Source organism: Electrophorus electricus, chromosome 18 (genome assembly GCF_013358815.1).
Source record: "Electrophorus electricus isolate fEleEle1 chromosome 18, fEleEle1.pri, whole genome shotgun sequence".
NCBI lineage: Eukaryota > Metazoa > Chordata > Actinopteri > Gymnotiformes > Gymnotidae > Electrophorus > Electrophorus electricus.
Window position 1 is genome coordinate 5,834,190 of NC_049552.1, and position 23,452 is coordinate 5,857,641.

Sequence of the window (23,452 nt, forward strand, 5' to 3'; positions counted from 1 at the left end):
CCCTCACTTCCACTCGCCCTTGCTAAAAAAGCCCGCTTGTCTTGTGTTTACGTGCGTGTGTGTTTTTTAAGTCACAGCAAGGTCAGCATGTAGAAGCTATGCTTAAGGACAGCAAACTTATAAGAGTGAGACACAAGGACACACACACATACACACACACACACACACTGCAAACCAGACCACAGTGTGAAAATAAGCCTCTTAGGACATCTAGGCTAACTGCCTTCCATACTGAAAAAAAATAACCAATCATACACTCATTCATAAACTACCGCCCTTACACACACACACACACACACACACACACACACACACACACACAAAGACAGATCTCCAAAACCCTGCCATCCCTGTATCATCACTACTGTATTGGCCCTACTGCCATTATACCCATCAGTAATAAAGCTGTTACGATCCAGTGTGACTGTTCCCCTACTAAACACCCCACCAGAACCCCCTTATATCATCTCCATTCACCCCACAGAAACCACGTTTATGCCATCAGTTATGCCAAACAGGTTTGACAGAAAGCAGCGCAGCAGCGATTAGCATGTCAGTAACTACTTAAAACCTCTAATATGAGAGATCAGGGGAGAAAACGTGCAGACAGTAAACAAGCAAAAGGGAGAGTTTAAAAAAAAAAACAGACAGACTGGTTAAAAAAGAATCAGGAGGGAGTGTTAAGTGATTAGTGGAGCACAAAGAACAAGATGAAGAACAGCCTCCTTTGTCAGTCCCCCTCACCCACCCACCCCTTCTTGAAACATCATTGAGGCTTTCATTAGCAAGGAACCACTTTCAGCTTGGCCACAATGTCTCCCCGCAAAGCCGGGGCCCTTAACGAGGTCCTGGCAGGGCTGCCAAGGCCGGCTGAGAGACGCTTTACCTTTAATTCCGAACTTGGAGTTGCGGCCAAACTTCAGGATGACCAGCATCAGGACAAAGCCGGCGAATGTGACGGCGGCGATTCCCACGACCACGTACACCTAGAGGCAGAGCGGAGGGGGCTGAGACGGCATTCCCACACTCGCGCGCACGACCGCATCGCTCGGCCGTGCCAGAGATGGGCCCAGTGAGCAGCATTTTTTAAGGAGTACTGAAGCGTTGGCACCACTGAACTGTAGTACTGAACAGCAAACTAAAGGTAGCTTGTTTCTATAGGTAAATATACCAAACGAAAAATCTTTCTCTCTTACACACACACACACACACACACACACACACAGTGACACAGTGACGCACATGAAAATAAACCTTCTTACTCACAGCAACTCGATCCTCAGGTGGTCCTAGAGGTGTGTCATCTGTGGGGAAAAATAGATGACTTGTAAATGTAGGCATCCAGGTGATAATCTGAAGCACGTATCACTTGCTTTCGAACCTTTAACAAGAGACTCCAGCGCACACATTAGAGCCACTGTGCTAATTTGCTGTGTTAATTTGTGAGCAGCAGGGAGTTCATACCTGTGGTAGGGTCTTGAATGTAGGCAAGTCACCCAAAAGGGGAAAGAGGATAAGAATTTAATATGGATGCTTCAACCACTACTTGTGTAACTGCTACTTGGAATAACCTGGGTTAAGCATTCATAACACTACTGTTCCCAAAAGACAAAACAGTCACTCACCGTAGTACAATGAGTCTGTAGCTGTTGAATCTTTTGACATGAGCATAAAAACAAACAAGAACATACTTTTTAGAAAATACAGTAAATTCTCCTTTACATTTCCGTTAGTCGCTTACTAGGAATAGTATGTCAGCATACTGACATACCGAATCATGTTGACAAATACCTTCCTCAATTATTTCTGAGACGTCTCCATGTAGTAACAATGGTTTAGGCCTTTCTAAGCACAATGCATGACCCCACCAGATTATGAGCGACAGGATCTTTAATGACAATCATAGAGCACAAATTTTGAAACAAGCCATTTTGGCTCTTTACACCAATTGGCTTTGCACCAATTGGCTGTGTAAGGTCTCAGAAAGACAGCAGGAGAAGCAGACATAAGTGCCAATCGCAATCACTCTTTTTGCCCAAGGTTGCCAGATCTCGGTTTTCCGAGCTCGGCGACTGGCTATCTTAGCGTTGCAGCGTTCCAGCAGTGAGCTCACCATTCCATGGGTCGTGCATGAAGTGGGCGAATATGGCCTTTTGGTCCTTGCCATACGGGTTGCTGGCCAGCAGCGTGTACTCGCCGTTGTTGATGTGCGTGGGGCTGTCGAGCTGCAGGCAGCCGTGGTACTCGTGCTCGGAATAGTCGTGGATGCGCGTGCTGATGAAGGCGCCCTCCGCCACGGCCTCGCCACGGAACAGCCAGCTCAGCGTGGGCTGCGGGTTGCCAGACACGCTGAACGGGATGCACCAGTGGTGATCCGAGATGGCATCCATGAGCTTGCTGATGCTCGGGGGAACTGGCAACGGGGACATGAATAGGAACAGCCACAGGGAGTGTTATCCAGTATGCTATTCCACGCATTCCAGTGCTTTTTAAAAGAATTACTTAGACTGAATTGATATGGTTACACCATTGTTATGAACCTCAAGGTCAAAGCCAGTAACTGTAATAGAATATTCAGTAAGGTGCAACAATCAAAACACGTGATTGTGAAGTTGTAGAAGTAAACTCATTAACACGTACAGAGACTTAGAAATGGGTAAGCTAAGAATTCTAGTGAGATTTAAGGCTGAGCCTTTTCTTTCCACTGCATTTTCTATAAAGGCAATTCCAAACTGTCTTCACCTGAGTGATAAATAATACTCTCAGAGGTTTGGAGAGTCAGACTGCATACAAAGGAGTCCCACACACTGCGCACCTCCACGTGCTACTGAGCAGGGTGCGAAACACTGCATTTGCCCGGCTGGAAGAATGGTTTACTCCAGGCCGCTCTGCGGCGCGGTGGACTCACAGAGTATGTCGAGCTGCAAAGAAGCCACGCTCTCTCCCACCATGTTCTCCGAGCTACAGCTGATCTTGCACTCATTATCCAGCGGGGAGAGGTTGGAGAGTCTGAGCTCCAAGAACTGCCCTGAAGTCACGGTCTGAGAAGAGAGAGAGAGAAAAACAAGAGGTAACGAGATACGTGCAGAAGGTAAGGGGTGCTGGAACTGTAACGGCCGTATTATATAGCCGGGTCGTCATGAACGCAAGCTTGATAAGGAAACAAATGCAGGGAGGGAACTCAGTTAGCAAACATTCAGGGAGATTTAGCGGTTAGCAGCTCGGAGAGCGTCTGCAGTTAGCGTGACCTAACTTGCACAAGCAGACTTGCTGGCTTGCTAGGATTACCTTGTGGTTGGATGCGAGTTGGCAGGTGGTCCAGGTAAGATCAGGCATGGGCGTTCCTGAGGTGTTGCAGGTCAGTGTCAGGTTTGAGCCCTGCATCAGGGTCACTTTCTGGGGTCTGAGGCTCACCGTGGGAATAACTGCAAAAAGAGAAGGCTGATTCAAGACTAGCCCTGTGTGCCTCTGGACCCCTGTGATCTGAAGGTGCTTTAGCTAAACAGGCAGGTGACAGAGCTCTGTCTTAAGTAGTCTCAGTGTTTTCAGTAAGAGTGGGAGGATTACAGCTGGATGACACCTACTAGGCTCAGGTACTGAAAACCATCATGCTACACAGGGCAAAGGACTATTCCCCCAAATACATTACCAAATAATAAACAAACTTACAAAGGTGGTTATATCATTCTGCAAACAAATCAGGTCATTCTAACAAGCTGTCATTCTTTCGTTAGCCATGTTGGTAAATACACGTATTAGATTAGCTAATCTGACTAATCTGACCTCAGCATGTAATTTGTAGCAACAGCAAGCCTTGAACTACAAGTACCGTAGGCTTTTGGACAAGCTAAGCCACTCGGTGGCCAACGTGGAACCCAACTCAGTAGGAAGGATCTTGTTAAATTCACCTGTTGGCTGTAATCTGCAGTGGAGATTGGACCTATTGTTTGTCGGAGAACGTGGATTGTTCTTGTTCGTCAACCTCAAGAACATTATGCATGTCTCATCACCCAGTATGGACTGAAATATCCACCTGTGAAGCCTAGATTCATTTAGAATCTAAAGTACTTATATGATTGCAATTTTAATGAGCATCCCTGAATGAGCCAGCTATGTAAACACACATAGACATTATCACAACAAATCACTCAGACCTAATTTGTCATTAGATCAGAGTTGCAACAGGAACAAACTTGATACCAGCTATAGTCCTAAAACGTACACTGGGACTCCGCCGTCCAGTTCTGGGGTTGTCCCTCTCCGTGCCTGCGGAGCTAAGATTTTTTAAAAATCGGGAAATACCACATAAACTAAGCAGAGTCCTACCACAGTTGGGCAGGTTGAGTCTGGAGAGAGCCCTCCTCTTGCCCCCCTCCTCTGCACACAGCAGGTCGGAGGCATCGCTCCCCTCCTCCCCTCTCCACTGCCTCATCCACACGTTCTCGCACGAGCACTGCAGAGGGTTGCCCGACAGCGCCCTGCAAGGCACACGCAAAGCCCAGTTGGCGACATGACCCGTTGGCGTGTCGACAAAGGCGTCTGCACAGGTCGCAACAATTTATTACTAAGTACGGACTCTGTAAGAAGGTGCGCAGGGGTTCTTAACAGACGCCCACAGTCAGCATGGCAAACGAATAGACTGTGAGATGAAAATCTGGTTCAGAAAGAGAGCTGTGACTCACAGGTAGGATATGTTCAGATGGCGAAACGTCTTCCAGGACAGCGACGACAGATTGTTGTCCTTTAGATTCCTGCACAAGACAGTTAAGAGTCATCGCTACCAACAGGGCTGTGTGAAGTCCAATTCATCTAGCACCTCTTATGCTTCTACACCTCTTATAAACAAATCACATGCTGGGAAATTATTTCAATTATTAATTTGGCTTCAGTTTCTCAGTATCTCCAGTAATATGTCTTCTCTCTTTTAATCTTGTGGAGTTTGTTGCTTTGTTTGCCAAACAGTGAGGAGAAGCACTGATGGAGACACTCACAGGTACTGGAGTTTGAGGTTGTTGCGAAATGCCTCGCGTGATACGTAAGTTAGTCTTGTGCTGGTCACTGTCCTGTTAAAGAAGGAGAGAGCACACACATATAAGACGCTAACTCCTACTCTCAACCCACAAGCAGAGATAAAACTGTAGATTGCCTGTTTGGGTTACTCACAGATTTCTAAGGTTGCGGTAGAAAGTCAGGTCTTTATCGTTGATCGAGGAGAAACTGCTCTGGTTAGCAATATATCTGTCAGTGGTTAGATGAAAAAAGTATGACAGAGCAAATCTGGAAAAGTGAATGTCAACATTCTTTTGCTATGATTTTTTTTGTGTTATAACAATTTTTTGCTTCTTAACCTATATTACTGTAAGAAAGAAAGAAAGAAAGAATAAGAAAACAAATGAAGAAATCAAAACATGCACAACAGAAAATTCTCATTAAATAAGCAGTCTTACTGCTGAACTTTCTGAAATGTTAACCAAGATGGTTGGGGGCATCAGTGGTTTGCCATTCTTCTAAAACTCACAAAAAGAGTTCACAGTGCAAGACACATCAGATCACAACAGGAGGAACCAAATTTACAAGCTTCAAATAGTTTGTAAACAATTACGTCCACCATTACTTTGCTGCTCACTGGAGTAGATTAAATGTTTTGTACATTGAAAGATCAAGAGAAATCCAAACACCCTGGGAGTAGACATCTATTAGCTATACATGTTTATCTATAGGAATATAATATAGAATAGGAATATAACATAAACGGTACAGAAAAATTCCTGAGTATAAGTTTAAGTCATTGAGTGTTGCGTCTTTGATTGAACATGGTAGCTGTTAAAAAAGCACTAATTTCAAAACCTTTATAAGCAAAGAGACAGGAATGTGTGTCACAAACCTGTAAACTAAACTGTATTGGAAGATTGATCTTGGTGTTAGCCCTGACCATGACTCAGTCTTTTCTCAATTTTAAAAAAAAATAAATTTTAAGTCCATTATTTGGTGCCTGTTTTCAGCTAAAGCTTCCACTACAAGGTAGATGAACATGGAAATTCACAAACACAAACGTGGATTCGAATGGACCCATGAACGTATTAAATTAAATTAGAAAACTCTTTGGAGAAGCAATGCACTTGCGCATAAATTAAACAATGCTGCAGGTTTGGTTTTTTTTTGTTTTGTTTTTTTACTAAAGTAATTTTGTGATTCTGTTTGAAGCCCTCAAACCTTTAATGATAAAAATCTTTTAGCTGCAAAGTATTGTGTTATATAAAATATCATTCAATTATTACAATTACATTACAATTCTAATTCTATTTTCCATAAGCCATAGGCTACATTTGCAAAAACAAACAAAAAAACAAACAAAAGCGCAGAAGGTGCCCTTGTACTGTAACAAAGTTCTATACTTCACGCTCGATTAAGACTGGAATGCTGTCACTTCTAGTGGGGAACATATGGGGGGCATTTTAGCCGCCAAAAAAGTGGTTTCCATTAACATATATTTTATGTTTTTATTTCCGTCTTTGTTCCATTCAAAAATAATCGCATACCTGGACAGACAGGTCACGCTTTTAAAACTTTTGTTCTTATGGGGGAAGGGGGCGTTTCCCCCAGTAAATTGCGCACAAGACTTCTGTGCGTAAGCTCTTTGTATTGTAAATGCCAGCAGTGAAATAAAAGTGCAGTTAGAAATGCAGGCTTCGATTCGTTTGTCGTATAGATTAAATGCAGGCACATTTAAATATACACTTAAATAGTGAGTAGGCTTTCAGGAACACGTACAGAATCTGTCATAAATCTTTTGGAGAGAGCTCTGCCTCAAGTCTATTCACATTCCCAACACTCCTTCGCCTTCGTTAAGTCGTTCAGAGAACTCACGTCCAGCATCTGTTTCACAGTAATTATATGGTAGTGAAATGATATAATATTTTAATTCGCAGTCAAGTCTGAATTTGCTTTAGATAAGATTTGTCTACATGGTGGACATTATTGATCTGCGCAATAATACGGACGCCAAGGCAAAGACGATGCATTTAATATCTTCGAAATATGGATAACTGCGTTACTCTCTACGTGAATACTGAACAGTGAGTTTTAAACATGAACACGTCAGGGTCCTCGTTTCACCTCCATTTCTTCACGACTCATTCAAAAACAACTTTCGAACATGACCACTGATAACAGAGGTCTGATAACAAGGCGATGTCGTGATAATATTTTGCTGTTGCGCGCAGAACTCAAAGGCAAGTGGACCCAAAGCGTAGCAGAAGCACGAATACTTACATGTCTGTGATGTTCTCCATCTCCGCGTCTGGTAACACCGGGAAAGCCGCAATACTCCGTTCCGAATCCACGCACGAGATCCTGAAGCCTGTGCACGTGCAGACTGCGGGGCAAGCGGCACCGGGCCTCCATGACAAGAGCACCAGAACCGACCAGAACCCCCGGGCTGCCATGCCGAAGCCCCCCCAGACCAAGTTCATTCCCGGTTCTAAGACGCCAGATTTGGGTCTTCTCGGTCGGCCGCGTCAGACGCGCACACAGCAGAACAGTTGCACTTGTTTTTAAAGATCTCTTTAATAACTTCTTAACGCGCGAGAAACGCAGAAGGGGTTGAGAATCCTCCTTGCCCCCCGCTTTTCTGTCTCGGGCCCCTCTTGTGGTTCCTTTTGGAGCGGAATGGATTGAACTCCGTGTAAAACGTCGGAATAATAGATGTTATCCCAGCAGGGACAAAACAAATCGTGAGCGGGAGATGACGGTATGTTGGAAAGAGCCGCTGCTGAAAGGAAGACAGCGTGAGCGCAGAGAAGGGGAGGGGAGAGGAGAGGAGAGGAGAGGAGAGGAGAGGAGAGGAGAGGGTATCATTAAAGCACGTTATTGATTCTAGACAGCACATTATATAGGCAAATAGCTTGGTGTTACCGTGCATAGCATGATTCGGCAGCGATAGTGTAGGCAGGGCAATGACCGACCTGAGAGCGAAACTTAACAATGCCAACCGGCTGCTTCCTCGGGGAATAAAGTTACGTTTTATAGAACATAAAGATGTTGTCATCCTGGAATCAGTGATGTATGCAATGATGTATTGCAGTGATGCAATTATGTAAATGCGCCTGAAAACTAATTTTCAGGTGCATAATTTGCATGTCAATTTGCCATACGAGCATCAGTATGAGGCTTATATTGACGATTGGACATTTGGCGACACACTCATACGCATTGCGATGGACAATAAACAGTACGCAGTTGGTAAGGCGCACGATCAATTAGACGAATAAAGGCAGACGTTGTGGCGGGTTCTGCGGACGCTCCGCACCGGTCTAACACTGTAACCTCCGGTGCAGACCCATCTCTGTCGTGACGTGATCTTTGACGCACGAAGTGACAGTACGAAGCGGAGGCCAATACCAGGGATGCGGGGGATGTAGGATGCATGTGATGACGGCAGGTGGCTCGTAAGTGGAGAAGGGATGTAGGATGCAGAAAGTAGTTGTTCTTTTCTCTAACGAAGGGGTATGTATAGTGGCATTACAGGCTTACAGTTTGGAAACAACACGGAGTTGAAAATTATGCGTACTTTATATGTCATCAGAGTGAGGGGACGGAGTGCGATGGCTGGGAATTGGCCATTTCATTAGCGGTTCTTATGTGCTTTGGGTGTAATGGGAAAACCATTAACGTGGGGCAAAGGGAATCATGCTCCTCTGCTACCACCTACTGGCGTGCGACTATCAACCGACAACCATAATAGCCCGGACAGCAGCTGAACCAACTTCACAACTTTATTGGTGTAACACTGAAAACATGTGAAAGAGAAAATTTATAGCTAAAAGCCATTCGATAGCCACACAATCCAAACCAACTCCCAAAATTAACACTGTAGATCACAAAGGCCTTAACATTATTGAGTGCCCGACTGTTTAACTCAATAGTAAGTCTTGCTAGAGTAGCCCCATAATCAGCAGATGCATATGTAAAAATAGTAGGTTCTTCAATTTACAAACTGATGGTTCAAGTAAAAATGGCAAGAATCAAAGACACGTGTGTCATTCATGTTTCCAAAGGTTCCAAAAACAACATTTACCAAAATGCAAATGCAAATATCCCGCAGTCTTGAGAACTCCACATGCAGTCTGTTTAACGGTAAATTTAGTCTTGTCTGCTGTACAAGAGTCCAGAACAGTTAAAAGCAGCATGGAATCATGGAAGTTCTGGTTCCCTGCAAGTACACTGACCCAAGTTGAATGTTCATGGTATTAGAAATAACAAATGATCAAAGAGCCTTTCAATTCATATGGCTTGGAGTGTGTGCTGTTACTACATATTCATATTTATTCATCACTAATGATTTGCATTAGCTTCTTTTTTTACTACTAATTTCCTTTAAATGCATATTACTGTCCAAAATGTAAACACAGGCATAACTAAAACCTTGTAAGGACCATTTAGCATTACTGAATTTAAATACATTTGCATAATACTGAACAACTCCTATGTGCTTTCACAAACCAAAAGCACCAGTATTTACTGGCAAAGAAACAGCAGCTTGTGTGTTACTTAAGACCTCCTCTCCATCACCCTCCGCTGCAGTTCACAGCACTCCCTGTCAGTGAGACGATCAGTTCTCAGTAGCATGCCTCTTCCAGTCAGATCTACCCGCACAATCATTACACAGCACATATCCACCAGCTCCTTCTGGCAGTTTTGTATCCCAGCGTCCACCACTCCACGCATCGCTGGGTCCTTCCTCAGCACTTTCGACTCTGATGCTGAAAAGCCGATGAGTTTAGCTAGCAAAGTGTCACACAGGTCCACATCGAGGTACCCGGTACCGTCTGATATAGTGGCCCCGAGTTTCCATTCACCGCCACTTATGCGCAGGTTTCCAATAAGGGTGACAATGAAGGCCTGCAGTCGCACAATTTGAGCACTAGGCGGCGGCCAAATACCAGCATGCAAAACACAGAGGTAGTTGAGAATCGCGGTGTCAGCTTTAGCCTTATTGCTGTGGTCATGTGCAGAATCCTGTGCTCTGGTTTGAGGACTGCTAAAGACAGGCTCACATCTGGCCACCTTCGGTTCTGGGGAGGAAAATGTATCTTCTGCACCAGCAGTAACATCTGAGGATCTCTCATGGTGACTATTGCTCCCACTGAGGGGATCTCTGGAGGCAAAAGTAAGGTTTGCTCTGGGTTGGTCTGGTCTAACTGAGTCAGACCTTATAACAGCCTGTCGTTCTGCTTTGCCATATTTTTCCATATACAAAGCTCCATGGCTAGGTAAAAAATGTGGAACTGTAGGTGACATTATACTGTCCAACTCCTCCATCGGAATATCATCGAAGTCCTCTGGGACATTGTAAAAGTCATCTGGAATGTCATCAAAGTTCTCTGGCATATCGTCAAAGTGTTCTGGAATCTCAATATGATCCTCAACTGGAACACTGACAACGTTCCAACTACTCTGTCTAGAAATGGGATTCATTCGACAGGAGGAACTTGACCACGAGGGCTCTGACTGTCTGCCCTGAGGAGGGGCAGCTCTGCTGGAAGCTTGCGAGTTTATGGTGCTACTATTGCTGTCATAACCGCTGTCCACAGTTCCCTCTGTCCTTTCTCTAAGATGAGGCTCCAGAACAACCTCTGCACCAGCCAGGACCTCCTGGTCATCTGGTTCTGCTCCTAGCAAGTGATTTTCCTCAGACAGTCCTAGGGTCCCGCAGAGCACTTTGCCTTGGGAATACCTCTCCACAAGTTGATCCACCTCTCCACCCAAAACCCTTACATTCTCTGGTTTCAGCAACAGTACCCCTAGACGTACTGTCACCCTGCCTACCACCTGCAGCTTGGTGCCCGGAGGCAGGTCGACGCAGAGGGCCGGCACGGGCCGGTACTCCATGCCCTCCACGTTCTGCACTCCATCCGTGAGCTGCAGCATCAGCATGCGCGTGGGCTTTGCTTCCCACGGCTTCTGGGTGGCCTGAGTCACAGCGGTAACCTGCTCATTGGAACAGTCGGTTCCACGAACACGCTGGAGCTGGGCGTAGGCTGGCTGGCTGACGTCCAGCAGGGAGTCCACCTGAAGGCAATAGCAGCCGTTCAGCTCTAACTTCTGAGCCTCTGAAATGCCAGCAGGTAGGACAGGGTGTGCCAGGTCCCGAAGATCCGTAAGCAGCCACTGGTCCAGGACTTGCTGGTTAAGATGAGATTGGGGCAGAGACATGCCATCCGCTTCCTCCAAGACCCAATCCACGCAAGCATTCAGCCAAGTGTGGGGTACTTGAATCTGCCAGGTGGACTGCAGCCAGGCCTGCGTAACCTGGGTAACACCTACTGCTGCCATCCTTTGTGGTCACCTGCTCACTGAACCAGTTCTCTCCTCTACACAGAAAAATTAATAACAGCAAAAAAAAAAGAGAGGTTATTTCAAACTGTATGACAAAATGATTCTTGCAAAAACGTTGAAGCTATATTCATAATAAACTGTCAATCCAGTCGGATTTTCAGTATTATTTGTATTCCAATCATTGCATAGAGCTTTACACTAAAATAATTGTTTGTGTATTTCTAAAATATCATTACCAAAAAAGTACTGACACAATTAAAATGTTAATAGTAAGAAAATCACAGTAGTGTAACAAGCTAGCTCGAAACCGAAGCACTATCGTAAACAAGCTAAGATAGCAAGGGTCAGTTAGTTAAGATAGCGCTAGCTGACAAATTTTCAAGAATTCTTTTGCAGGCTGACTTGGCTATTTGGCTGTAACAAGTATGGAAACAACGCACAAATAGCTTTAACATTTGTATTTAAAGCCTCTGATTAATTTCCGTACTATTCTTATTAAAGCCTCTGAAAAACATTTATGTAAACGTTAGCTAGCTAGCTATTACAATTACCATTTTGCATGGATACTACACGACAAAACAACCATACGTAGGAAAACGTCGAGTGGAAAAAATAGGATTGACACTTCATTGGTCCAATTATTATTACCTTCTTCGGCCTTAGAGCAATTTGGACCTATCAAATCATTATTCGTTATGGAGGGACGAGCTTTCATTGGTAGAAGCCGAAGCGGCCTTTTCTAGAGTCTTCGTTTGTTAGGGGAGGACTCCAAGAGCTAGGTTGGTTGCCATATTTCTTGTTCTATGTAATAAATTAAATGATCGCCTGTGTACACGATAGCTCTGCATTAATAGTTGAGATTTATTATTGTGTTCTTGAATTTTAATCTATTGTCTCTTGAGTTCCTGTTCACCAACTATGAATGAACCCAAAGATGTGCTCAAGATGTTAGCTAAGCGAGCCAGCCATTTGCAATACCTAGCTAGCGTAGTCGAGTCCTAGCTAGATAGCTAGCTGCTGTTTATTTATTTATTTATTTATTGTCTATCGGATAGCAATCTAGCTAACAGTATTACATTTCTGTGATTATGTAGCTAGCTAAAAAGCCGTAGGCCAGTTACACGTCTAGCCATCTAGATAAAGTCTGAACGTCTCATTTACACTGATAAAATGTTGTAATAATACCCAGCAACCGGAAGTTAGCGTTAGCTAGCTAGCTTGGCCTATCTATTGTTAATGAGGTACATAAGCTAGCATTAGCATAGTTCACAAGCTTGCTAACGCTAGGTCCGTGTGTGTGTGTGTGTTTGCTAGGGCACTAACGAGCAGTTGGTGCATTATTTATTACTAACTTGCCAGCTAACCGGCGTAGCTGCATTCTCGTCGATAGCCGGAAAGGGAGTAAATGTTGTGATTGTTGATCACCTGTGGGTTAGCTAACGCTATATTGTTTTTATGTTCGATGAGAATGTTCGCTAGCTAATTAGCATAGCCATTGCAGTCTCCCTCGGTAAGAGCGATTAATTAACATTAGCTATGTTAGCAGTTAGCAGTTTCATGACCACTTTCATTTATTTTGTCGTTCAGTGTTGAGAGTTTGTCCAGAGTCGTGCAGTAATTTTGAATTCACGCAAATATGATCATTAACTGACGTTATAATTAGGGGCACAGTCTATTTCTGTCCGTTTTCTCAAGAAACATTGGACACCACGTTCTCATTAGCTACACTACTTCCTTGTTTAGCTATTTGCCAGGGTCTGTTAGTTGACGAACATTTTTGTGTCTCGTGGCTCCTTGTAGGCTATATTTAGGTCTTTTGTGTTTGCAATTCCGAATAAGACAAGAAATCGACTCGACAGGGGTAGACGGCGCACTTGTTTAATTCCACGACAGTGTGGGGTTTTGTTTACATCCTTGGCCCTGTTTAGTTCTGTTTTTCTTACTATGTTTACCCCTCCTTCACCTTTCCCTAGGAAAGAGAAAACAAGTTTGTCAGAGTTAGCACTGTAGCTGGATGATGGAGACGGAAAACGACCAGCAAGAAGAGGAAACCACTTTTAGCAGCACAGAGAGCAATGGTAAGATTTTGGCCCATCTGGCTCTTGTGTTAAAAGTACTGATGGTGAATAGTGGATAATTTCCTCCCAGTACATAGAATTGAGTTAATTTCATATTAAGGGAAAACCATAACTGGCATTTTGAGCTGTTGAAGACCACTTTTTATTCCCCTATCTTGAGCCAATTCAGTTAATGTATTCCGTATGTTGATTAATCTAATTCAGTCATGTGCTTGCTTGTTCAGGCAAGCGCCCAGCCCAGGACATGGACGAAGAACCGACCTATAAACGCTCACGGAAGGCGGATGATGTGGTAGAGCTCCGCGTGCTGCTGCAGAGCAAAGTAAGTGCCGCTACCCTGCCGTTCAGCAGCGTGTTTGTTGAGTTCCTAGAAAAATGTCTTCTCTGGAGCACTGGCACGTTTGCGTAACTGTCTGTCCCCTCAATACAGAATGCTGGAGCTGTGATTGGGAAAGGTGGCAAGAACATCAAAGCTCTCCGCACTGACGTGAGTACACGGCTGTTTTGGTTTTGGGACTTGTTGCGCGCACACGCATACAGGGTTGTAAGCTGCAACAGGCAGAAGAATAATGCTAATATCTTTTTAACAGTCAGATAACTTATGCTAGTTTTCCCTTTACATCATTTAATTACCTTGTCAAAAAAAAAGCTTGAGTCTCTGGAGTACTGGAAAATCAATTTTAGAATCTTATGCTCTGTGGTCATCAGTTATGCTTTCATCCAGGACTCCGGAGTGTACTATGTAACATCTGTTGTACTCTGAGTAAAAGTAATTAGCGCCAAGCATTCATGCACTGAAAGTATCTTATACAGGCCACAATACATGCTCATTGCTCTCTCTTCTTGTCCTGTCCTCCATTCTCCTCCAACATTATGAGAGTATGAAATCACAGTGAAATTTTTTACAATTAAATTGTACTCCTCTTCCACTCCCTCTCCCCTTTTCCTTGTTTTTATTTGTTGTTTATTTTTGGCCAATTCCCATATTCTGGATCGACTTGTCCCGCCCACCTGCGTTGCCGCCTGACCTCCTGACTCCCTGGTTGGCCCTGCCCATAATCGTGCCCTCCCTATTGGGCGCCTTACTTGATTGACATCTGTGTGCTTGATTGCTCTGGGTGCTTGGCCCCGCCCCTGCAGTACAATGCCACTGTGTCAGTCCCAGACAGCAGTGGGCCCGAGCGGTACGTGCCACTCAGATACTCCAACCTCCAAGTACTATCAGCACTGTTACTGCCAATACCAGTACTGTTAACAATGACCTTCATGTGCCACATACTCCCTACTGCCATAAACGACCTCTCATAAAATATGGTTACGATACTGTCATGACTATCAATTTTAAGTGCTGTAATGTTATACAAAGTGTCTGTGCTGCCATCTCAGTCATTTATTGACTTCCTCCCTTTTAGGGGTGCTATCTTTCTCCGACCTCACCCAAGAAAACCAAAGCACTCTTAACAGTAGTTTAGGTTAACCTGCTTGAGCTGTTCTAAAGCATATATGCACACTACTGATCAAGCAGACGACTGTATGTAAAATTCTTGCTAATGCAAATATAAGTTTAGTATGTAAGGGTGAGGAAACAGACAAAATACATGAATTCCTTTCTCCTGTCTGTTTTGTATATGTTCGTGTGGAAAGCCTAAACATTGTGTGGTCTGCTAGTGGTCCCTGCCATGCATCTCCTCACCATTCTCTCTGTGTCTAGAGTTCTTCTGTCCATCTTTCCTCTAACGGTGAAGGAGCTCCTGCTTCACTTACTCATACACACCGTAGATTCTTCTCTTTCTTTCTTTCTTTCTTTCTTTCTTTCTTTCTTTCTTTCTTTTCTTTCACACTCTCATTTTTCTTTCTGTCTCTCCTTTCTTTCTCTTTCTTTCTTTCTTTCTTTCTTTCTTTCTTTCTTTCTTTCTTTCTTTCTTTCTTTCTTTCTTTCTTTCTTTCTTTCTTTCTTTCTTTCTTTCTTTCTTTCTTTCTTTCTTTCTTTCTTTCTTTTTCTTTCTTTCTTTCTTTCTTTCTTTCGTTTCCTGTGTTTTTCCATCCTCTGTCATCAGTGCTAAGGTTTGCTGAAGCCCTCGAGTGCTTATTGCTAAGTGTGTCCTTTCCCCTCCTCACCTCCATCCTGCCTTTTCAGGGAGTGGATGGAGCTTCACTCTTTTTTTTTTTTTTTTTTTTTTTTTTTTTTCTCTCCTTTGTTCTCTCTCTCTCTCTCTCTCTCTCTCTCTCTCTCTCTCTCTCTCGTGCACCCCCTCTCCCTCCCCCACCGCGCCTCATCGCTCCTTTTCCGTGCTGTGTCCAAAAGCGTGAGGGAGTGCATGACCCCACACCTAGCCTGTGGCTCAGTCCATTGGTGCGCAGCACAAGCAGTCAGGGCTGTGACGAGAGGGCAGGGTTGCGCCTGTGCCCTGCGCTCACGCTAACGTCTTGCTCTTCTCACTCTCGTCTCTTCCCTGCGTGACCCGGCCATGCACCTGAAGGATCCTTAGTATCAGCGCAGACATCCCCACCGTTGCCGAGATACTGCTGAAGATCATCCCCACACTAGAGGAGGTGGGCTCGTCTCAAACAAGTAGATAATGCCCTATTGGCTGTGTTGGGAGCACTGTGTTTTTGAATATTTAGTTGACTCCTTCTTCTGATTGGTTGGGGCAGTACCAACATCATAAAGGGGTTGACTTCGACTGCGAGTTGAGGCTGCTGATCCATCAGAGTTTGGCAGGCAGCATCATTGGTGTGAAGGGGGCCAAAATCAAAGAGCTTCGTGAGGTGAGGGTCACTGGATCACGCGTGGGCTAGCCCTGCTGAACGTTAGAACCTCGATACAGCACAGATCGGACATGCTTGAAAAGGGTCCCTTACCGAAGTGCATTCTGACAGCCATTGAAATCTCATATGACCACAGAGCACCCAGACCACCATCAAGCTGTTCCAGGAGTGCTGCCCTCAGTCAACTGACCGCGTGGTGCTGGTAGGGGGCAAAGCGGAGAGGGTCGTCGAGTGCATTAAGACCATGCTGGAGCTCATCGTCGAGGTAATGCGCTCATTCAATCAGGCCTTTGGGGGGTGGAAACGGGACTGTCCTGTTCATTTCTTCACTTTTGTGACCGTCTGCCCCAGGCTCCCATCAAAGGGCGCGCTCAGCAGTATGACCCCAACTTCTACGACGAAACGTACGACTACGGCGGCTACACCATGATGTATGAGGAGCGGGGCCGGCGTCCGATGGGTGGCTTCCCGTCGCGCGACCGCGGTGGGGGCGGGGGTGGCTTCGATCGCATGGGACCCCGTGGTGGGCGTGGCGGTGGCCATCACATGCCCCCCGGTAGGAGGGACTACGACGACATGAGCCCGCGCCGGGGCCCGCCCCCACCCCGAGGTGGAGGGCGGGGAGGGGGCCGCCCACCGCGGAACATGCCCATGGGACCACCCCACCACCGCAGAGGGTGAGCGGCCTTGACCACTTATGTTGCTCCGACGACAGCCATATGTTTACTGTGAACTCCATTCAGTTCATTCTTTTTGTTCTTTGATTTTCAGCTAAGCCTTATGCAAAGTATATCTTGATTAAGTAGCTACAACCTATCTACTTGGCTGGTGCAAAGTTAAGGTCCTTGTTTAGCTGTGCATTCGTATTGTATGATGTATGGCTGCTATGTGTATGTCCACAGCGATGACCAGTATTCCTTCAGTTCCCACCGTGGTCACTCGGACGACAGGCGGCAGTAAGTGTCCCCCGGCCCCCAAGTACAATAGCCCCAGCTGTAGTTTAGTCTATGACGTGTCTGCGCATGCATTCTCTTCCCTGTCTCACTGACCACACCGTGTCTCTCAAACCATGCAACGCTGCGTTGAACATTTACAGTGTCAAACATTTGTTTCCTGCGTGGCTACCCAGACTAGAAAAGCACTGTGAATGTGCAGTGTCAGTAAACCTAACCCGATAGTCCGTAAGCAGCACTCTGCAGACACTCAGTGTTGGAACTTCTTGTTGCTTTTTCCCCAGAGGGGACCGGAGAGGCAGACCTGGAGATCGCTATGGCGGCAACATGGTGAGTATGTCATTTGTAACATGGCCTAAATTAGGCTGTGAAATTACCAAAATGAGGATAGTGATTTTTGTAGCAAACGTATCCTTACGCTCTGTAATGGGCAGATGGTCAAGCTGAGACAACACAGCAGCTGCCTGCTGTTACCTGGCAACAGATCTGAATTGCCTGTTGCCATAGAAATGGGAGGGAGATAGGTTGAATTTGCTGCAGAAAGCACTGGTGTATTGTTAGCTGGCTAAAAATGGTGTATTTGAGGCTTCTACAATTGTTGTTGTCTTTCTCTCTGCCCCTGCAGAATGATGGTGGATATGGTAAGCAAGATTTTATAGTTTGTTTGCATTTATTTTACTGTAAGGCAAGACTTTCTACTTGTGCATCAGTAAGGGAATATTGTTGACAATGTTTTTTTGTTTGTTTTATTCCCCCTCTGTTTTCAAAATGAACATTAAGACAACAACTCAACCTGGGACAGCTATCAGTCTGGTAAGTCTCCAGTCCCTTTTGGAGTCTGGTGAGCCGATGGTGACTTTGAATTCAATGTTCTGTGTTTGTGTTGCAGGTGGGAGAGGTAACTATGGTGACATGGGAGGCCCTGTCATCACCACGCAAGTGACAATCCCCAAAGATGTGAGTATACTTGCACAGTGATGCATATGCACAAAATGATACAGGGCTTCATATTGCTATTGCATGCTCTCTCTCTTTCTCCCTCGCACTCACTCACTCACTCTTTCTTTCTCACTCTCTCTCTCTCTCTCTCTCTCTCTCTCTCTCTCTCTCTCTCTCTCTCTCTCTCGCTCACTCACTCTCACTTTCTTTCTCTAACTCACACTCACTCGCTCGCTCTCTCTCTCTCTCTCTCTCTCTCTATACACACACGCACACACATACATATATAAAAAAATATATAAAAACTAACTGGGCTCATTTGTTCATTTCTTTTCCCAGTTGGCTGGGTCGATCATCGGCAAGGGAGGCCAGAGGATTAAGCAGATCCGCCACGAGTCCGGCGCGTCGATAAAAATTGACGAGCCTCTGCAGGGCTCCGAGGATCGCATCATCACCATTACGGGCACGCAGGACCAGATCCAGAACGCGCAGTACCTGTTACAGAATAGGCAAGTCCTGACCAGCCTGCTGATCATCCCCCCCCCCCCCCCCCCCCCCGGTAGCTCTGCACCTACCTGTAGACGTTACTTACGTGACATTACTTGTGCGTGTCTTTCACCTAAATGATTTTGCACTCATAAATGTCTCATCAGACTTCATTCTGCACACGTAAACCATGTAAAACTGGTGGTAATTTAAGAAGTAGAAAACGCCTGCCCAGACACTGAGTGCAGTTAATACTTCAGTGCTGTGTGTCTCATTTACTCTATTAGGTAATGAAAGGTCCTTTTAGATTTTTTTTTTTTATTGCATTTTAGCTATACAGCAGAGCCAGTGCAGCCCTCTTTAGAATTAGATAAAGCACTGCTGTAGATAATGCTCTTGTTTGGGTCTCTGTTCTTAGCAGAAGTTTAATCTCACTTGGTTATTTGTTTATTTGTTTGGTAAAAGTACATTTATTATTCCCATTTCATCCTTCATTTATTTAGATATAATATATCTTTGTATGTTAGAATCGCAGATAATGTCTCTTAAACTCTTAACGTGGCTATACACCCAGCAACATGGTAGCATGTTTTCAACAGTGAATCACGCACATATTTCCTGGATTTGGCATAGACCTAAATGGCCTGCACCACAGCCTCAGGGAGCACAAGCCATCGGCGCCGCCCGTCTTTCATTGTCGGGTGATTCAGAAGTCATCGCGGCCTCATGCTGTCCAGTGACTGACCCTCTCTCCATCTGCCTTCTCCCCCCCACAGTGCTCTCCACCTTCTGGGACACCGTGACTAGCCCCGCCCTGTTCCTACCTTTCTCAGGATGTCCCGCCCACTGCAGCTCCACCCAAGCTCCCTCCCAGAGTGCCAGCACACGGCCCCTTTCTGCCTCCTGCTGCCACCTACAGCCACTACTATTTTGTGTGTGAAACCCATTTGGTTATTCCCTTTCTACATTGGTTTGAAAGAATTTTCAGATATCTTCAGAATGTCTTTGATTGAGAGTTGTTTTATATATTTTTGCTTGACCTTTTTTTTTTTTTTTTTTTTTTTTTATCTCGATTTTGTTATAAGGGGCACATTTTCCAATGCTTCACCAACCTGTGTAGGGTTTTGATTTTCGCTGGATGTTTGTTGCAGGTCCTCCTTTGCGCTCGAACAGCTGCATGCGTTTTCTCTGTTTCTTCTCACCCAATCATTGCAAGTCAATCCAGAATGTACACAACCCTGGGATTTTTTTTTTTTAATTATTATTTTTAATAACTGCTTAGTTTCTCTTACCGAGTTGGAAAACAACCTTTACTGGGGCGTTATAGACAAAATTATATGTAAATATCCAGTGATTTATATGGAAAAATATTCAGTATATTCAACAAAATTCCTGTACCTGTTGTCTGTGTTGGTCTCCCCATGACGTAGAGCTCCAGACTTCAGAAAAGCTCCTCTCTAGGTACTATGAAGTCTGAGAGATGTGGTCTTGATGTTGCTTCTGTATCTATTTTCTCTCTCCAGTGTGTTGCTGGGTTTTTAAAACCTGGTACTTATTCAATTTGCTCTACCTCTGGAATTTTTGTAGGTCTGCCACTCTAAAATGAGGCCCATCGTGTGTGTTTTGTTTGAGAAATAAAGTGGACATGAAGTTGTGCTGTAGATTGTATTCTGTGTCAGGGCAGAAAAGTAATTTGGGGTTTCTTCCCTTTTTTTCTTTCTTTTTTCTTTTTTCTTTATTTTTTAATTTTTTACTCAACTTGTCTTTGAAGTTCTTCACCCAGATACATTTGTAGAATTTGTCATTTGTCAGAAATAATAAACGAAATGCCAGTTTTTTATGAATCACGTATTGACTTTGTTTCTTACACTAGAATATCTACCACGTATTGCAGCGCATATTCTTGCAAGGGTTTTCAATGTGTTCGTTTACAAATTCTGAGCGTCGGACAGATCTCGCAAATATATACTGAGGTAACGAGTGGGTGTAGCTGGACTGATAAAGTGGATAAGGTCCTTAACGGAGAAAATAACTTAATCTACCTTTGTAACGCGAAAAGGGGAAGCCGCCGGAAGTGTGCGGAGCCGTAGTCACTCCACTGCAGCGGGTGGCAGTGTTCGCCGTGCTTCAGGCGCTTACGCGCAAACGGACAAGAGAGTGTACTTTGGTACGACTGTTTATCGCGCTATTCTCCTCAGTTATCCTCTCATTTTCCTCAGCATTTCGGGAATATTTTTGGACGCACTGCTTGCGCGACAGCTTGTGATCTTTTACGGTGTGTATGCTTTAAAGATGCTTTAAAACTGAAGCCGTCCAAACAGATTCGAGGGATAAGTACTAGGTTACCTTTTGATAGGAAGGTACACTAGTGACGTGCAGAGCGGAAATGCTCAGAAATACACCGTTATAGGCTTTTAAATGGAAAATACTTTTTAGAGCTGAAGAGTCTCCGACCTTTATCCTTTGTGGAATTAAAGTAAAACTACTTAATGGTAAAAAAAAAAAAGACCTACATAACGGAAAGAATTAAAAGACTACACAAATAACCACGAGACAGAAGTGATGGACTATCAATGTTGGTTTGGCCCAAACCTTTGCACTAAATAAACACTGAATACATTTACCTAATGAATCTCACTGGATAGTTTGTACCTCTTTGGGTGGATGAAAAAGTGGATTTTTTATTAATGTGAGGGGTCTGTGATCCTAATACTTTACATGACATTAGAGGCATCATACTGCTTCAGTAAATTCAGCATACTGCAGAGCGTCGGTATTCGTTTAATTTCATAATTGCTAGTGCTGCGTGAGGATGGTGATCAAAAACAACTTGTCTGGTACAGAATGGAGCAGCCAATGACGCCTCAACAGTCCGGCCAGTTTGTGTTCGAGCGGAGCCGGGATGTGTTCGTGGATGAAGAGGGTGTAGAGAGCGTAGCAGAAATGCTTTACAGGCTGAGGGACAGTGAGGAGTTCACAGCCAGCGGCTGGAAGAAGATGAACCCCCTCGCACCCGCTCCGGACACAGACGAGGCGATCAACTGGGTGCTTGTGACAGACACCATGAACTTCTCCTTCTGGCCCGACAGAGAGGACCAACAGTGTGAAGTTAGTTATAAAGGAACCATCTATCGGGGATACATGTCTCTGTGTGCAGCCATCACCAGGGCTATGGATGAGGGTAACTATAGCTTTCTGTAAACGACAGAAACAATGTGCCTAACAATGTATGGTACACCTAAAGCAGTACAATAGAATATGTTAAATACAGCATACAGTTCCTAGGTTGTGTAAATTAGATAGAAATATTTGTCAAAGGTACATCACTTTGTGCCACCCGTATTTCTGGTAAAAATATAAATAAATAATATGTGACTGAGCAATTGAATTGATTCGCCTTGGGCTCTGACATTATTTTACTCTTCCCTTTAGGTGTGCCTATCACAGACCCTGCTTACTTTTCTCAGTTGAGTGAGGAAGAACTGGGGCATGTCCTTCAGTCAGACAATGCCACCCCCATGCCCATGCTGAAGGAGCGTCACCAGGCCCTCACCGAGGCCGGGCGAGTGCTTCTGCAGCATGGTGGATCTTTCCGGAACTTCCTGAGCCGTGCAGGAAATGATGCTGAGAAGATGGTTCGCCACATTGTGGACAATCTGCCCTCATACAGGGATGAAGCCACCTATGAGGTATGCAAAACTATTGTGCTTTTTCCAGTGTAGTGCTTTCACGTCAACCAGCTCATTGGAGTCAGGTCCAAGAGAGAAATTCAGTGTTATGATCTGAAATGTTGGACCAGGAAAACAGTTTCAACGATTGACCTGCACAAAACGGACACAGACTAGATCCACTTGGACCTCAGGAATTGTATTTCTCTCATTTTGCATTTCCTATCATTTGCAAGTAATGTTTATATCGCAGGGCAAGAGGATTTCCTTCTATAAAAGGGCTCAGATTCTTGTGGCAGATTTCTGGGGGATTATGGAAGCACGAGGAGTAGGGAACATACCTAACCTGGACTGCCTGACCATGTTTGCTGACTACAGAGTACCACAGGCCCTCGTCCACCTGGGGGCGCTACGCTACTCAGACACACTTATGGAGGCACTGAAAATGGGTGGGTTTGTAAATAAATATTTGGAATCAATACCACCTCCCTGAAAAGAATGGTTGTCTTTGAGTAATATTTGTTATTGACCACCTGATGAAATTTTCTGCTCCTGCCATTCATTTACATTGAGATTTCTGAAGTACATTCTGTTGACTAGCCCACATTAGTCACTGGTGGGACGATGCCATATATAAATGGCATGGACTTCACTGATGCCCATCTGCCAAGCTTGTAATTTGTTTATTATTATTATTATTATTATTATTATTATTATTATTATCTTCTTTTACTGCAGGTGGTTTTACTAAAGAAACCAAACTGTCAGGTTTTATGTCATATTCAAAATCCCAATTACATTGTAACAATTGTTCATCCTGATTCTGAACTTTTTTTTCTTACTTCTAGGTGAGTTGTTGGTTTCAGGTGAAAGGAGAGAAGTGGAAATTCGAGGCTGCTCTATATGGTGTGTGGAGAAAATCAAAAAGCACCTGTGGAAGCTTGTGCACGAGAGAGACGGAAAACGCTGCAACATCAATTCTGCGCTCATCGACTTTTACTTGTGGCCATATGCAAAACAACATCATAAAGAGATGGCTCACATCCCCATACATCATACACGTTGCATATATTATTGATATGAACTTAGCATTCTGGAGAAGATCTAAATAGATCTTTGATGACGTCTGTGAAACGTTCCGTTTCCTCCCCCAGTGTTTGTATTTTATTTTAAAAATAAAGCTATAAATAACTCAAGTAACTCAAAAGGAGACTTACACAAA

At 44.4% G+C, this 23,452-nt stretch overlaps 4 protein-coding genes across 10 annotated transcripts in view; 2 read left to right on the forward strand and 2 right to left on the reverse strand.

The window, feature by feature from the left end:
* Positions 1 to 7,791, reverse strand: part of ntrk2a (neurotrophic tyrosine kinase, receptor, type 2a) — a 27,236-nt gene extending 19,445 nt beyond the window's left edge. The window contains exons 1-12 of one of the 3 annotated variants that reach the window (XM_027012222.2): positions 7,273 to 7,791; positions 5,164 to 5,238; positions 4,992 to 5,063; positions 4,683 to 4,751; positions 4,327 to 4,478; positions 3,289 to 3,425; positions 2,909 to 3,041; positions 2,114 to 2,413; positions 1,626 to 1,655; positions 1,471 to 1,476; positions 1,267 to 1,310; positions 887 to 986 (exon numbers count right to left, since the gene is read on the reverse strand). In XM_027012222.2, the coding sequence (XP_026868023.1) occupies positions 887 to 986; positions 1,267 to 1,310; positions 1,471 to 1,476; positions 1,626 to 1,655; positions 2,114 to 2,413; positions 2,909 to 3,041; positions 3,289 to 3,425; positions 4,327 to 4,478; positions 4,683 to 4,751; positions 4,992 to 5,063; positions 5,164 to 5,238; positions 7,273 to 7,472 (1,318 nt within the window). In that variant the 5' untranslated portion in view covers positions 7,473 to 7,791. Of the gene's footprint in view, positions 1 to 886; positions 987 to 1,266; positions 1,311 to 1,464; positions 1,477 to 1,625; positions 1,656 to 2,113; positions 2,414 to 2,908; positions 3,042 to 3,288; positions 3,426 to 4,326; positions 4,479 to 4,682; positions 4,752 to 4,991; positions 5,064 to 5,163; positions 5,239 to 7,272 lie in introns of all 3 variants that reach the window. The other 2 variants (XM_027012221.2, XM_027012223.2) reach the window with 2 other exon arrangements.
* Positions 7,792 to 8,756: 965 nt separating this feature from the next.
* Positions 8,757 to 12,080, reverse strand: rmi1 (RMI1, RecQ mediated genome instability 1, homolog (S. cerevisiae)). Of its 4 annotated transcripts, none has more exons than XM_027012208.2 (2): positions 11,986 to 12,080; positions 8,757 to 11,372 (listed from the first exon to the last, which is right to left on the reverse strand). In XM_027012208.2, exon 2 carries the CDS (start codon positions 11,332 to 11,334, stop codon positions 9,550 to 9,552), a length of 1,785 nt encoding a protein of 594 aa, XP_026868009.2. In that variant the 5' UTR covers positions 11,335 to 11,372; positions 11,986 to 12,080; the 3' UTR covers positions 8,757 to 9,549. The 4 variants fall into 4 exon arrangements, with proteins under 4 accessions (XP_026868009.2, XP_035392090.1, XP_026868011.2 ...); XM_035536197.1 differs by lacking the exon at positions 11,986 to 12,080 and adding an exon at positions 11,889 to 11,930; XM_027012210.2 differs by lacking the exon at positions 11,986 to 12,080 and adding an exon at positions 11,620 to 11,634.
* A 773-nt stretch (positions 12,081 to 12,853) lies between these two features.
* Positions 12,854 to 20,406, forward strand: hnrnpk (heterogeneous nuclear ribonucleoprotein K). Its single transcript, XM_035536198.1, has 15 exons — positions 12,854 to 13,415; positions 13,640 to 13,737; positions 13,846 to 13,902; positions 14,556 to 14,599; positions 15,896 to 15,968; positions 16,071 to 16,184; positions 16,321 to 16,449; positions 16,536 to 16,861; positions 17,087 to 17,140; positions 17,422 to 17,467; positions 17,763 to 17,778; positions 17,918 to 17,950; positions 18,027 to 18,094; positions 18,416 to 18,585; positions 19,339 to 20,406. Exons 1-15 carry the CDS (start codon positions 13,352 to 13,354, stop codon positions 19,367 to 19,369), a joined length of 1,323 nt encoding a protein of 440 aa, XP_035392091.1. The 5' UTR covers positions 12,854 to 13,351; the 3' UTR covers positions 19,370 to 20,406.
* Positions 20,407 to 20,674: 268 nt separating this feature from the next.
* On the forward strand, positions 20,675 to 23,437 carry c18h9orf64 (chromosome 18 C9orf64 homolog). 2 transcript variants are annotated; one of them, XM_027012219.2, is made up of 5 exons: positions 20,675 to 20,837; positions 21,406 to 21,743; positions 21,995 to 22,251; positions 22,484 to 22,679; positions 23,079 to 23,437. In XM_027012219.2, the coding sequence occupies exons 2-5, from the start codon at positions 21,407 to 21,409 to the stop codon at positions 23,306 to 23,308; spliced, it is 1,020 nt and encodes a 339-aa protein (XP_026868020.2). In that variant the 5' UTR covers positions 20,675 to 20,837; position 21,406; the 3' UTR covers positions 23,309 to 23,437. The 2 variants fall into 2 exon arrangements, with proteins under 2 accessions (XP_026868020.2, XP_026868021.2); XM_027012220.2 differs by having other exon boundaries at positions 22,517 to 22,679.
* The last annotated feature ends 15 nt before the right edge of the window (positions 23,438 to 23,452 follow it).

Bases quoted from the DNA above. Each gene is read 5' to 3' on its own strand.
- c18h9orf64 (XM_027012219.2), top strand. From the start codon at position 21,407: ATGGAGCAGCCAATGACGCCTCAACAGTCCGGCCAGTTTGTGTTCGAG. The intron at 21,744-21,994 runs GTAACTATAGCT...TCTTCCCTTTAG, and splicing joins CACCAGGGCTATGGATGAGG to GTGTGCCTATCACAGACCCT. The intron at 22,680-23,078 runs GTGGGTTTGTAA...TCTTACTTCTAG, and splicing joins TATGGAGGCACTGAAAATGG to GTGAGTTGTTGGTTTCAGGT.
- rmi1 (XM_027012208.2), bottom strand. From the start codon at position 11,334: ATGGCAGCAGTAGGTGTTACCCAGGTTACGCAGGCCTGGCTGCAGTCC.
- hnrnpk (XM_035536198.1), top strand. From the start codon at position 13,352: ATGATGGAGACGGAAAACGACCAGCAAGAAGAGGAAACCACTTTTAGC. The intron at 13,903-14,555 runs GTGAGTACACGG...CCGCCCCTGCAG, and splicing joins TCAAAGCTCTCCGCACTGAC to TACAATGCCACTGTGTCAGT. The intron at 17,951-18,026 runs GTAAGTCTCCAG...TTTGTGTTGCAG, and splicing joins CTGGGACAGCTATCAGTCTG to GTGGGAGAGGTAACTATGGT.